The 15,789-nt window shown below is 37.3% G+C and overlaps 1 protein-coding gene across 1 annotated transcript in view; it reads left to right on the top strand.

The window, feature by feature from the left end:
* ARHGAP21 (Rho GTPase activating protein 21) overlaps positions 1–15,789 on the top strand; it is a 136,286-nt gene that overhangs the window by 83,819 nt on the left and 36,678 nt on the right. The window contains 4 exon segments of the mRNA XM_030321174.1: positions 1,754–1,832; positions 4,345–4,399; positions 11,579–11,608; positions 12,951–14,847. Coding sequence (XP_030177034.1) covers positions 1,754–1,832; positions 4,345–4,399; positions 11,579–11,608; positions 12,951–14,847 — 2,061 coding nt within the window.

Here is a 15,789-nt window from a genome sequence, read left to right as displayed (position 1 = left end):
TTTGGTTACCACTTAGAGAATGGACTCTTGGGGGCCCTTTTAAAAGCACCTGTTTTGCATACATTTAATTTTGATGAGGATTACAAAAAAGCCAAATGATAAAGATGTTAATTGGCATAATTGAAATAATCTTGGAGATCCAAGATTTGGAAGTATCTTATCTGCCAGAAGTGAATTAACTAATTTGCACTGCAAAGAATAACCTAAGTCTACAGTGGAAGGCAAGTCCTGCTTCATCCGTAGGTATCCGTTGATGCGGTCTGGTAACTGTTCTAAAATACTCTTGTGATCTGTGATTTCAGCAAGTCTTTTTTTTTTTTTTTTTAATGTTTATTTATTTTTGAGAGAGAGAGAGACAGTGCTTGAGCAGGGGAGGGGCAGAGAGAGAGGGAGACATGGAATCTGAAGCAGGCTCTGGACTCTGAGCTGTCAGCACAGAGCGTGACATGGGGCTTGAACCCACGAACCATGAGATCATGACCTGAGCTGAAGCCGGACACTCAACCAACTGAGCCACCCAGGTGCCCCTCTGTGATTTTAGTAAAAACTAAGAGATTTAGTTTAGGTTAATGCACACACTAAAATAGTTACTCTTTGTTTTCAATATGAAATAATTTAAATGGAAATTAGTAAAAAACTATGTTTTACTGCCTTTTGAATAAAGTGTAGTCTTTTCAGCTATAAATAGTACAATCAGCGGATGTTGCCACTAAGATTTATTAGGATGCACTATTTATTGATTATCTCTTCTGTCATAGTTAAAGTAAGCCTAATCCTAATCTCATTAATGTGTATAACATGTATATCAGTGTACATGTGGGATTCCATTACCCAGAATGTATCTCCTATCTTATCCTAAGCCTCGCAAAGGCAGGAAGATATGGAGATGCTGTGAGAAGCACACAGAAAGTACATTTTTTTCTATTTCCCATGTCTTTTCTCTCTCAGTCTTTTCCTTTCTGCTCCCCTGAATTCTTACTAGTAATCCAAATGTCCTTTTCTTTATTAAAATGAAGAACAAGTTAATATACAGAAAGCCAAAACCATGTGCACACCCATATTCAAGTTCCGTAATATAGCACTAATAAAAAAAACTAAATGTGTTGGGAGGATACTACAAGGAAATGAGACTGAAAGTAGAGGATAGCAAGGTAATAAAAACCATCAACTGTCTAAGCGCACTGAACGATGCTTCTCTATCAGAGATGACAGGGTAAACAGAGAAAAAGCTAGGAGTTCTGCAACTCAGAAAACAAGTGATAGGGTTATAAATAGTATAGCTAGAGCCACTTGGTGACTATACCTTTTGGCATTTCTAAGCTCATCATTGCCTGGGGCTCTTAAGACCTAGCTCTATTTCATCAGAAGTTGTATGTATTAAAATTTAGGTTCATTTTTGTGAAAGATACTTTAAAAGATAATGAACAAGAATATGTTAAAAATAAGTACATTAAGAAATATTTCAAAAGTTGGGGCACCTGGGTGGCTCAGACGGTTAAGTATCCGACTTCAGCTCAGGTCATGATCTCATGGTTCGTGAGTTCAAGCCCCGTGTTGGGCTGTGTGCTGACAGCTCAGAACCTGGAGCCTGCTTCAAATACTGTGTCTCCCTCTTTCTCTGCCCCTCTCCCGATCACTCTCTGTCTCTCAAAAGTGAGTAAACATTAAAAAAAATATTTCAAAAGTATTCAGAAATGCCTTTTTAAGGAATTCCCCATGTGTTTTTTTTTTTTTTTTTTATTCCTCTTTGTAGGTGATCGAATTATAAAAGTCAATGGAGAAAGTGTTATTGGAAAGACCTATTCCCAAGTAATTGCTTTAATTCAGAACAGGTAAGATTCCTGAAATATGATTAATTTTGGCCAAAGATGGGTGTTTATAAATCAGCGGAGCAAGTACACTTAATACATTAATGTCTATATCCTACAATGGGATTTGGAGAAGCAGGACTTTTCCTTAAAGTGGATAACACATTTGAGAATTGCCAAGGTTGAACTATCTGATGGTGGCTTAACTTGGTGGCTTTGCTTTAGCAAATCTATCAGATTTGTGATTACAGTCCTTTAGAATCTGAAAGGAACAGAGTTTAGATTTAAATGAAATGACAATTAAATTTGTAATTTGTTTATAACAAAAATGTACATGAAAGCCAATGTAATTTATTTTAAAACCTCTTCCTTAGATATCTTTATATACCTTATTGAATCACATTCTTGGCTCCAATTTATTCATTTGTTTTAATAAAGACAGCAAGAAATTCTCTTTGAATCCATCTCTCACCTACGTTCTACAGAATGAGAGACTTTTGAATTCTAAAGGCAAATAAATATGTGTAGAGAGACTGTGAGATCTCAAAGATAACTTAGTCCTACTCTCTTCCTGTCTACCACACACCGAGAAAAATTTTCTTAATTATAAATAAATAAATAAATTGAAAGCCAAAGTGGTTACCAAATTGAATTCCTGTCAGATGCTACTGGCCATGACTGGGGTCCCCTTGTCCAGATCATCCCTATTATAATTAAATTGAAGTTCACTATTTTCTGAAGACTTTTATCAAAGTCCTCCAACCATGTCTAAAGCATTTCATGGTATAATCTAAGTTATTTACACTAATGCCCTAATGCATTGTCATTTTTGCAGTTAGATGATGTGATTGGGATTTATTGCTCTCCAAGTATTCTTCTTACTGTTTTACTATTTAATGAAATTCTTAGAGAAAGCAAATCTTAAATCTTGCGTCTGATGTTAGATTCTAGGTGTTCCTGACAGTGATCCCTATTTGATCTCAAGTATCGGAGAGAACAGGGGACTGGTGAAAAATTTAAAGCCACTTCAGAGGCAGTGGGGAGGTCACCCAAATTTTTATTCCCTTGAAATAATTTAGATCATTATACGTACACCAATGTATCTTATCAATTTGTAATTTAAGAATTTTTCGTGTATTTGCTAACATCTCTTCTTTAAAAATAGTATTTTTCCAAGTAACCACTACTTAATCTCTGTTACTCAAAATCCACATTAAGTTTTTTTTTGTTTTTTTGTTCCTGGTGCAGTTCGTCTCTCAGAATAATAACACTTTGGAATGACAGTCTTGATTTTTCAGCCGATAAAGCAATTTGAAAAATAGAGGAAAACTGTTTTTTTGATTATCTTATTTTCTTTTAAGAAATTGTGTTCCTTTTGTCTGCCGTTGGTAGCAAATGGATAATGCAGCACAAAGCCATTGAGATTCTGCAGTGTATTAATGTAAAAATGTATCCTTGCAGAAGAATTTATCTAAGCATCAGTATGTATTTTCTACCAGCTCTAAATACTAAAATACAAGTACCTACATATTTTATCAATAAAATTTATTTGAACCTGTGGTTCTTACAGTTTACTATTCTCAGCATTTATGAACCTCATAATAAGTTCAAATCGAACAAAAAGTGACACCAGTAAATTATTAGGTTTCGTTTTCTTTTTGTTGTTGTTGATTGTTTCTTCATCTCTTGATTGTATTGGGGGAAGAAAAAAATCTGTCTGATATTGTTAGGTTAGGTACTGAATCACTTGATGGAGATAGCCCACCATCCTTGCCTTTTCTAAATGTAATTCCAGGTCACAGGACTCAGTATAATTCACCCCTTTGTGCTTTTTTGAACCTAGAGAAACTTCTCTATCATTTTTAACAGGGCAGTTATAGTACCAAAATAAAGTGAGACTTTGAGCCGTTTCTCTAAAGCCTCTAAAATTAAGTCAGAGAAGAAAGCAAATAGTTAAGCACTATATAGTTTTTAGAAATGAGTCATTTTGATAGTTATGATGGTGAACTCTGATTTCCTTCACTTCTGAGGCCAAAAGGGAATATTTCAAAATTGAGATGTTTAATATTACTTAAAATGTTAAATTTGAGGGTTCTTTGGTTATTTTCATGTGACTATATTTTTAACTTGATAAATAGCGAAAATATGTGGTAAAAATTATAATTCTTTCTGTGACTTGAATTAAAATAATAAATAAATATATGCTGAAGAGCTTTGTTCCAGGAGTATTTAACATAAGTAATATACTTCATGTTCCTAAATTAGAAACACATTATAAAGAAGATTTACCTGGTTATAAATAGCTCTAACATATGGCAGGATGCCTTCTTTCGTTCATAATTAGCTTGTATATATAAAAGTGACTTCTTTTTTCTTTTTTTAATGATTTGGGTTTGAAAAGTAAAGATTAAAAAAAAAACAAAACCAAAAATTAAACTCGTAACCAAATTTAACAGATACTTCTGAGCTATTTTTTATGTCTTTTGTATACACTTGCCCCTCCCCTAAAATAATTTTTATATATATTCAATTTCAGTGATACAACATTGGAACTTAGTGTTATGCCAAAAGATGAAGACATTCTCCAAGTGGTAAGTTTTATTTATTTAAATCTGAATTGTTCAGCAGTCTCAAACACTAGTAAAAATCCTTTAAAGATGGACTTTAAAGGTGGAGGTAGACAGAATGAAAGATTCTGGGGAAATTTAGCAGAGTCTGGGATTCTCTATATTTTACCAAAAAACAAATAAACAAACAAAAAAAATTTTCAACAAAAAAAACCCGTCAGTTTTTACAATCAAGTGACATAAGAATGTTCTATTCATTTTGACAGTGAATTTCTGTTGTTGCCATTTGGAAGGAAATTCCTAAAGAGTTTGCCCTGGTGTTACAGCCTAGGTAGTCCTTTGACCAGAAGTCATAGTTCAGGGCATAGTATATATCCCCAGGAATTAGAATCTTTTTTTTTTTTTTTTTTCTTATGAGAACAGAGATTTTGTGAAAGCCGTTTCTTAATTTTTCAATATGTATGACTGTTTGTAAATTAACCTACCAAGCAATATTGGTAACAGTTCAATCCATTCCATTAGAAGGAAGGTTCTCAATGAATGAAGTCTACCCTGTGAAGGAAAAATGTCAGGGTCTTCAAGAGGAAATTATACTATGTTGAAGTCTTTAGCATTTAGCCTAAATTTTCCCTCATTTTCAGAAAGAAAATAAGTTGAATAGAATCCTTAACTATTTTATTGAGCTTAAATATTGCTGAAAGTAAAAAGAAGCAAAACATACATAAATTTATAAACATATATAAATTTCATTCAAGAAAATACTAGTTTTCCTCAATTGACTTTGTAGTTTAGTAGAATAAAATAGCATCAGTAAAAGCTTTGAAGTAACACCCTCTAAACTTCAGTGACCACTGAAGTTTGTGTTTCTCCTTTTAGCAAATAATTGTGTGTGTGTTTTTTTTTAATTCAAGTACAACAGGGAGCTCATCGAATCTTTGTGATGGGAATGGAAAGGGTAAAGTCATGTTTTTCATTTGTAAGGCATTAGTTTGAATTTAGTTTAAAATAAGTCCTAAGATCTTCTGTAAACAATTTTTTTTCTTTAAGAGAGAGAGAGTGAGAGAGCACGAGAGAGGGGCAGAGGGAGAAGGAGAGAGAGAATCTTACACAGGCTCCCCACTCAGCACAGAGCCAGACAGGGGGCTCAACCTCACAACCATAAGATTATGACCTAAGCTGAAATCAAGAGTTGGACCCTTAACCGACTGAGCCACCCCGGTGTCCCAAAATGTTTGTGTTTTTTTTTTTTTTTAACAGAAATGTGATTAAAGCTAGTCCTAGTGATTCAATTTATCCACTGACATGTAAAGTATAATTGACTAAAATCCATGGAGACCCATCTTATGTTTTCCAGGCATAGGCATGCGGATTGTATTTAGGAATGGCTTTTTAGCAATAACAGATCACCCTCCTCAGGTACATAATTCTTCTGGCGTTGGGAAGTCTCAACGAGGAAAGTGCACCTATCCAGGGTAGCTGTCCTAGGCAAGTAGAACTAGCTGTGGAGTACCCACCCTGGTATTTGAGCAGAGTAAGAGAGCCGCAGACATAACCACTGAAGGCAATGGGAGTCACCAGCTTAGAAATAAATGAGGGACTCCAGGCTGATGTTCCTCCTACACAAGATGATGCACAGATGTGGAGGAGGCCTTCCCTTGAATCCTCCTTGGCAATTTGATGACTCAAAGATAGAAGGCATTTCCAAAACAGAACTGTTTTCTCATCTTCAGTGGACTCTTTCCTTGCCAAGGTGAAGGCACTGGGTTGGATGCTGTTTAGAACAGGTCTCGTTTCACAGAATGGCTGGAGTTGTACTGAATTCCTAGGGCAGGAATCAAGCACAGAATTACCGTCGCAGCCTGCTGTGTGGTTGATGAAGAGTATCAATGTGGAAGCGGCAGCGGTGGAGGGAATAATTTTCTAATTTCATGATCAGTGGAAAATTAGGTTAATTAGCCTGTCGTGTTATATTTTATTTAGGATATGTGTATTTAAAACAAAGGCAAAATACAGAGTATTACAAACACAGGGAAAAATTGGTGCACTTGAGTGGCGTGAGCACACGGATCTACAAAGCTCATTAGTAAAAGGTCGTGGTAAGGGGCGCCTGGGTGGCTCAGTCGAGTCGGTTAAGCCACCGACTTCGGCTCAGGTCGTGATCTCGCGGTCCGTGAGTTTGAGCCCCGCGTCAGGCTCTGTGCTGACAGCTCAGAGCCTGGAGCCTGTTTCAGATTCTGTGTCTCCCTCTCTCTGACCCTCCCCTGTTCATGCTCTGTCTCTGTCTCAAAAATAAATAAATGTTAAAAAGAAAAAAAAAATTTAAAGGTCGTGGTAAAATTGTAACAAAATTCATTTTTTAAACGTTATTTGAATTATTTTAATCTTAAGAGATTAAAAGCATATGCCCTGAATGATAAAAGAAAACCACACTTTTAAACTCAGCCTTCATTCACATTTGAACGTACCGTAATTCATGAGAAAATCAAAGGAGTGTATATAATTAATGCCTACTATGCATTGTTTCCTAAAGGATTTTAGAAGGTGGCACCTTCTTTTTCTGCATAAATGTTTTTAGCTGGGATATCTATGAGTGTCCTTTTTTAAAGCTATTGCAAAACACAAAGAGAATCTGGGATTTAAAAAAAAAAACATATGTAGAAATTGTTATAACAGATTCTAGAGTTAAAATGTTCTGTAAAGGCCTTAAGTATTTATCTTGGTCTTAAGTCTGGTACCCAAAGTATATGCTTTAAAGACGTATTTGTCCCTCTTGAGGTTGAATATTCATTGTAAAGAAAAAGTAAACATGAACATTTTTACGACCATTGTAAAAATTACTCACCCAAGTGAAAGCTTCTCGTAGTTTGTATGTGTTTGCCTGGGTGACAGCAGGGCTGTGTGCCCATGGAATTTTCTTTTCTAAAGTGATATATGGACCAAATTGTTCTAGAGGCGCTCAGCTCATCTTGGCATAGAAGATTTAATTTGGTTTAAAATTTGACTCATGGAAGGATAGGTATGTAGTAATAAATTTCATAATTGCAGATGACCAGTCATATAATATTGAAAAACATGAAGTAAAACGAAGAATAATTCATTGTGTTCCTACTAGTGCCGTTAGTAGTGCTTCTGTACCCGCAGCCTCCTTTTCTAAACAAACATCTATTTTCTAGATGAGCAATATGAATAGTACTACATTCATTTTAGTCATTTTGACGTATTTTATAATGATAGTTTAGACTGTGATATCTTAGCTTCATATTCTTAAGGTATTATCACAAAATAAAAAACTCTTTCTGTTCCATTTTCAAAAAAACAAAACCAAAACCAGAAGGGTTGTTTCGTTACCCTCCCAAATGTCGGCCATGCATGAAGTCATCAAGTCACCTAAAAAGGGATTGCTGCCTGAAGAGAACCCTTTCTTGAATGGGCTCTCGATAGGAGATCTCGACCTGACCATTCTTGTCAGTGGATGCATCGTGAGATTTTGTTAAGCGTTTGGCTTACTGGATTCCAGATTAAATTTTAAGTTGATTAGTCCTTATAGCTGTGGAGATTTGTGGGCATGTCTAGTGTTTGACCAGGGCACTCTGAGCCTGCTTTTGCTGTTGTACGTTAATAAACACAGTAAGGTTAAACAGCTTTTCTAGTAGACAGGGAAGGAAGCAACAGTGTTAGGACTTGAACCCAGGTAGGTCTGAGACCAAAGCCTATTCTTTAAACTGAACCGCAGCCCTTTACTGCCAACAGGTGCAGATGAGGAGTTAAGGGGCTTAGCATAGTCCCATGGTCACTGTCAGTTTTAAATATTTATAATTCTAACATGCTTGTAAAGCCACAAATAATTTAGAAAGATATAAAGTTTTCATACCACCCCCTTCTTCCACACCCCACCTTGCCATGTTTGGCGTGTATTTTATTATACAGACAGACATGTAATTATTTTTTATTTTATCATAGGTAATATTATTAAATTAATAGATCAGCCTGTTAAAGGTGAAATGGTAGGCAGGAATTTCAATCTTACCGACTTAGTTATTCTGCAGGGGTTTTTTGTGGGTTTTTGTTTGTTTGTTTTTATCATCTATTAGGCAATAAATATGGAATAGTAATAGTATTATAATGGTAATAGGTATGGTAATTGCGGTTTTGGTACAACTCTACTAAAACCGAACTGGAAGATTATTTTAGGATGAGTTACTATTAGATACTATACATAGAATCGAGATCCAGACTGTTAAAATTAAATTTTATTTAATATGCTCTCTGCAGTTCTGATTCCAGATGACGAATTCTGTGGGTCACCTTTCTTTCCTTACATTCCTCACCCCCCATCCCCTCTCTTTTTAAAGAACCTTTTGGATCTGTAGGCAGGGCTGCTGCTACTCTGTTTTCATTTGGAATGACTTTATTTTTAAAATATGAGCTTTTAAACTACTAAACTACTATAAGATATAAAAATTAACTACTAAGTAAAGGAAATCCAAGGAAGAATATTGAGTGGTATATAAAAGGGCTAAATGTAAAAAATGGGCTAGACTTTTTTTGTCATAGCCTGTTGAGTTCAATGGAGGAAAATTTAAGTGTTTTCTAATTCCATCAAAACATCTGCATATGTTGTGAGGTATCCATTTGGGCTTAAATCAAATGTAAAAATAAACATTACTAAGAGCCAAATAATGCAGTTCTTATGACATTGGTTTCAAAAATTGCTGGGCCGTGTCATTTCAGACAAACTTATTAATACACATGATGTTGACATTATTATAAAAGAATATAAATTGGCATCGTTACATATGAATGACTTTGTTTACATGATATTTTGTGCTATTTAATGGGTGCCCGCTGACAATTCAGATTCCCAATATGTAGGAATGTATGTAGTTACAACACTCATGTCAGGTCATGATGTCTCAATGGAAGAGTTGGTACTTTTCAACCAAGCACTCGAGAAAAAGTATCCCACAGTCACAGCTGTGAGCAGGTTATAGAGTTTTTGGTTCTGTTCCCAGAAGGTAAAACCTTATCAGTGGGTTCCTGTTCACCTCGAGAGGTTGCATATTGTAATCCATCCCAGGTGATCCACCCAACGTTTGCTCCAGCCCTGATTAATCTTTCCTCCTTGAAAGAGTCTAAAGTGGTCCTTAGTAGGCAGCTTGTTTTCCAGAGGAATACTTAAAAGCATCATGGGAGAAGAGGATTCTTTAAAATGTGTATTGTCTATTCCTAATTTACTTCCCTAAACTTATTCTGGAGCTAATTTATGTTTGTAGCATAGCCCTGAGAGTAGCCGTAGAAGTGTGTTTCCCTAGAATAATTCCCGGGTATGTCCATGACCTACCTGGACACATACAAAGCCACAATGGTCGACGGCACTGCTGATTTGCCCGTGGATGTTAATGGTATGGCATTAGTCCCCAAACTTTATGAGAATGAGGAACTTTCAAGGAGACAGATAAACAAGCTTTTTAGTGTACATGAACTCTGAGACTGTGTAAGGAAATTCAGTAATTCTCTTGAGTGAATTCATATTTCACTCATCTCAATTATATCCGCTTCTATTATTAGTCTGTGTAGAATATGCTGTTTAGTTAGTCCACTGTTAATGTGTGGTCTGTGTGTATGTATGTGAGGACCCACTTTGCCATAATTTTACCCAGAAGTGGGGACCCATGAATGTAGGCTTTTTAGTATTGAGATTTGTTATTTGTGCTCTTAGATAGAGATAGTTGAAGTACGTCAAATATTTTTTTCAAGTTTTTAATAGTTCTTGTTATATACTTTTATTATTAAGATAATATTCCTCTCCAAAATTTGAATAAAGGAGGTATCCCTAAGTTATTAGTTCTAGAATAGTACTTACCCAGCAGAAATTCCAGTTGTATTAAAACCCCTTCAGGGGCGTCTGGGTGATTCAGTCAGTTAAGCATCTGACTTTAGCTCAGGTCATGATCTCGCAGCTCTTGTGGGTTCGAGCCCCGTGTCGGGCTCTGTGCTGACTGCTCAGAGCCTGGAGCCTGCTTCCGATTCTGTGTCTCCCTCTCTCGCTGTCCCTCCCCCACTTGCGCTCTGTCTCTGTCTCTCTCTCTCAAAAATAAACATTAAAAAAATTTTTTTTTAAACCTTCAAAAAATACGAGTGCTACAGCCGAATAAGCTTGTCATTTCCCCTTGAGTTTAATAATGTACATTAATGTGGTAGAGGTTTTGAGAAGGCAGGGAGCCTACCAATCAATCCTTCACTACATCATTGAGCATGGAGAATACTCTCCTCCCCCTCCCTTTCAGGTGATGCTTAATAAAATTGCACAAACACACTGTGGGAAATACTGTACCAGACTGTTCACTCATCCAGACGCAATTTTCCTGCCATGGAAAAATATTGGTGTGAATATAATCAGCATCAAAAAGATAGTCTTGTTATAGGCATATACCCATGTATATTTTGATTGACTGTCTTCATGCCTTAAAAATATTATGGCATGCATGTTTTCTTTTATCTACTCACTCAGCTTTTTCACCGCATTCTTGTTTATGTTCTATAATATTCATTATAAGTTTTAAAGAATTACTCTGGAAGTAATATTTTTATGTCTATTCAGTAATTATTTTCTTAACCTAGTAAAACAGGACAAAAGGTACAGTGTTGAAAGATCTTAATTTTTGAGCGAAACATATTTAATAAAACAGTCAGTTTTTCTTTCCAAGTCATAGTGTAAAGACAGCTCCCGTCCGCTGACAGCTTGTGGTCGTGCTCTGATTTACAGGGGAAGGAGGAGGTTGTACTATTTTAAATGCATAATAGAGCATTCGTTTCGTCATCTGGAAGCAGAGATGGAAGCAGCTCAGGGGAAATGAGAGACATCAATGTTGCTCTTGTGGAAGGGAAGCTTTGTGGCACAGTATCAGACAGCAGTGCAGATTGAAGACAATACCTGTCAGGAATGCATGTCACCAGATGTATTTTGCTCTCAGAAATGGTAGACGAATCAAATAAGAACCAGATAAAAGCCTGAGAAAAAGACGCTCAGAAGGATACTGAAGTTATTCTTTATGCTTCACTGCCCTTTACTTCTCTTGGTACCTTCCAGAGAAATCAGTATAGATGTATTTTTAGCTTGCTGTTTCCAGCATCAGTATGACAACATGATTCTGTCTTTATATCAGTAAGCAGCTTCTACTATGTTTTCCTATTTTCTGCTAGCTACAGTTTACAAAGGATGTCACAGCTCTGGTAAGAAATGCACAGAAGCCATTTCCTTGCTTTTTAAGTTATGTTTTATAGAGATTTGTAATCAGCCCACCTATTAAAACTGTAAGTTTGCTTAGCGAAATCCCTCCATAGTGTTAATCTTACTAATTTGCAGAATGTGTTTGTGATGTATGGTTTTCTTTATTTTTTTTTTGTTTGTTTTATGTTTGGTTTTCTTTTGAATCCTGTGCATAACTGGTATTAAAACATAACATTTACCTGTATGTGTATTTTTTTAAGTATCTCACCCTCTCTGTTTCCTTGGTACTTTGCTGTTATGTTTGTGGCTGCACTTGGGCTTTGCAAGCTGTCTGATGCAAAGGCAGGATGTGATGATAGACATGAATTTAAGCTTGTTTTGATTAGGGGAGGATGTGTAACGTGATACCACACCTCACTGTCTCAGATGCTGACATAGTCCTCAGTTACATCAATTGGTTCTGTTTTATTGTGTCTCTGTCTTTAATTTCAGTTATTTTGAAGTTTTAAAATATATTGCTAGCTAATTTCACCAATAATGGATAAAAAATAATTTGAGCTGCATGCCTGCCTATTAGTAATAGAGAAATGTCTCCTTATAGTAAGAGACCAAATAAATTTGTGCAATATAATTTTGCATTTGCTTAAAATAAATAAAAATTATGTACAGAGAGATGAATTACTTTTCTCATATTTTGGGGTCTTTAATATACATGCTTAATTTAAACATGCATATTTTCTCTGATTTTAAATACTAAAATATTTAGCATGGCTTAGGACTTAATTTATCAAAATGGATTATTTTTAAGGACTCAGTAATCATGAATCTACAAGACACTGCTCAATATGTTACATTTAATTTATGCTAGCAGTGGTGCTTAAGATAAAAAGGCATTTGGCTAAGATTTTTAATATTTTCACCTTCACTCTGGCAAAAGATCAAAATGTTTTCTGGCAAAATGATCAGAATGTTGCTGGGATTTATCAGGCAGCCATTTAACCTGTCAAATGCTGAAAGATCATCAAACTTGACTGGGGAAAATTTTAGAAGCAACAAGGTTGTATCTAATTGGCTAGGGGGAAATTTGGTATGTTTCAGTCTTTTGAGAAAACAGGCAGTTGTCATTTCTATTTGTTGCAAATTCTACAATTTATTTGATTTCTGAAAGACTAGCCCTTTTCTGAATTTGTGGAGCATCCTTATGTTGTGTTTGCATGCTTGCTTTAGCGAATGTCACTTAGGAAGAAGGCAGGGCATGGTAAAATAAAATAGTGCATCGCAAGAATGGAAGCTGTTGTTCTTTCTGTGAATTTTAAATGACGCCTTTTTCTCGTTTCCATGTAGGCGTATTCTCAAGATGCCTACCTGAAAGGCAATGAAGCCTACAGTGGAAATGCCCGCAATATACCTGAACCCCCACCAATTTGCTATCCCTGGCTGCCATCTGCCCCTTCAGCCATGGCACAGCCAGTTGAAATCTCTCCTCCAGATTCATCATCGAGCAAACCACAAACCACTACGCCAGTACTGACGCAGCCTGGCAGGGCCTATAGAATGGAAATACAAGTGCCTCCATCACCAACAGATGTTGCAAAGTCCAACACAGCGGTGTGTGTTTGCAATGAAAGTGTAAGGACTGTCATTGTACCTTCTGAGAAGGTTGTAGATTTGTTAACTAATAGAAACAACCATACAGTTCCTTCACATAGAACTGAAGAGGTGAGGTATGGCATAAATGAGCAGACCGCTTTGAAAACAGTGTCAAGAACCACGTCGCCACCATCCTCAGTTCCCACTGCCCATCTAATTCATCAGACGACAGGCTCCAGATCATTGGAACCTTCTGGAATCTTACTTAAATCCGGCAATTACAGTGGACATTCAGAGGGAATCTCAAGCAGCAGACCTCAAGCTGTGGATTCTCCTTCTGTCTCTGTTAATCACTATTCTCCAAATTCCCATCAGCACATAGACTGGAAAAACTATAAAACTTACAAAGAGTATATTGATAACAGACGATTGCACATAGGTTGTCGGACGATTCAAGAAAGACTAGATAGTTTAAGAGCAGCATCTCAGAGCACAACGGATTATAACCAGGTGGTACCAAACCGCACTACTTTGCAGGTACGACGTCGAAGCACCTCTCACGATCGAGTGCCGCAGTCTGTTCAGATCCGACAGCGCAGCGTGTCCCAGGAGAGGCTGGAGGATTCTGTGTTGATGAAGTATTGCCCACGAAGTGCGTCTCAAGGAGCGCTGACATCTCCGTCTGTTAGTTTCAGTAATCACAGAACTCGTTCATGGGATTATATCGAGGGACAGGGCGAAACCTTAGAAAACGTCAGTTCTGAAGGTCAAATACCCGATTCAAATGGAGAGCGAAAACAGACTTATAAGTGGAGTGGATTCACCGAACAGGATGATAGACGAGGTATTCATGAAAGACCTCGACAGCAAGAAATTCATAAGTCTTTTCGAGGTTCAAATTTTACCGTGGCCCCGAGCATCGTTAATTCTGATAACAGGCGAATGACTGGCAGAGGAGTGGGGTCTGTGTCTCAGTTTAAAAAAGTGCCACCAGATCTGAAAACACTGCAGTCCAACAGAAATTTTCAGACTACCTGTGGAATGTCATTGTCTCGAGGTATTACACAAGACAGGTCACCTCTTGTGAAAGTCCGAAGTAATTCTCTGAAAGCGCCTTCTACGCACGTCACAAAACCATCGTTTAGCCAGAACTCACTTGTCTCTGTCAAAGACCAAAGACCAGTAAATCACTTGCATCAAAACAGTCTATTGAATCAGCAGCCGTGGCTGAGAACCGAAAGTGCCCCGGATCACCAAGTGGAGACGGGGAAACCCCCCTCTTTACCTGGAGCTTCTGTTAAGCCTATCCCTCAGATGAGTGAGAACTACGGCGCTTCGGATTTAGAATTACCTGCCCCTCAAAGAAATCAAGATTTAACTCTGCAAGAGGCTGAAATGCAGGAATCGAATACCTTAGATAATAAAGAAACTGTCATCCTAAGAGAAAAGCCTCCATCTGGCCGCCAAACACCACAGCCTTTAAGGCATCAGTCTTACATCTTGGCAGTAAATGACCAGGAGGCGGGGTCAGACACCACCTGCTGGCTGCCTAATGATGCGCGCCGAGAGGTCCATATAAAAAGAATGGAGGAAAGGAAGGCCTCAAGTACCAGCCCACCTGGGGATTCCTTGGCATCAATCCCGTTTATAGGTGAGCTTATTCACAGCCCGTGGCTACTGTGTCAAATATTTTGCAGATCTTTTCAGCAAAGTATTATTTCTAGTTCAACGGGCACAAAAATTGTACGCTCGGATTTTAAAACACTTGTTCTGAATCTCCTGCACCAAGCTAAGACCAGAGCCATGAGCTCTTACCCTCAAAAATTATTTCAAGTGACAGTTTGCCTTTTTTATTTTAACATTATGCTCTCAATACTTTTTTTTCTTTTTCTTGAATAAGACAGAATTTCCCTATCTGGGCCCAAGGGACTCAGCAAACCAAATCGTACCTAGTCGACGATAATATCTGAACCGAAAGCCAACTAGAACAGTGTTAATAATTAGTCATCGGCCTTTCACTTATGCAGTGCTTTTTACTTTATTATTTCTTATTTCTTTGGCTTGAATGAATAGACCTCCTCGTTGGCAAGTTACTTTGTCTTGGAGTAAATCTTGGGATAGGTTTGGAAAAATTACTTAAATTACAAGCATGTGCCCCAATATGGAACAGCTGTTATGTTTACTTAGGCTTTGTCTGCTCCCATGCACCCTAGATATATTCTCCACAATGCAGCCAGTGTGGTGTTTTAAAAATGTAAATCGGGCATCTGGGTGGCTCAGTCAACGGTTAAGTTTATGACTCTTGGTTTCTCCTCAGGTCATGATCTCGCCATTCATGAGTTTGAGCCATGCATCAGGCTCTGCACTGTGCAGAGCCTACTTGGGGTTCTCTCTCTCTCTCTCTCTCTCTCTCTCTCTCTCTCTCTCTCTCTCTCTCTCCCCCCCCCTCTCTGCCCCTCCCCAACTTGCACAGTCTCTGTGTCTGTCAAAATAAATAAACTTAAAATAATAAAGTAACAGTGTAAATCAGATCATTCCACTCCTCTGACCAGAAACCCCTGTTTACTTTCCTCATTACCCAGAATACAATTTC

This window comes from Lynx canadensis, chromosome B4 (genome assembly GCF_007474595.2).
Source record: "Lynx canadensis isolate LIC74 chromosome B4, mLynCan4.pri.v2, whole genome shotgun sequence".
Taxonomy (NCBI): Eukaryota; Metazoa; Chordata; class Mammalia; order Carnivora; family Felidae; genus Lynx; species Lynx canadensis.
Note: the sequence above shows the minus strand (reverse complement) of the source record. Positions and strands in the feature narration are given on the sequence as shown.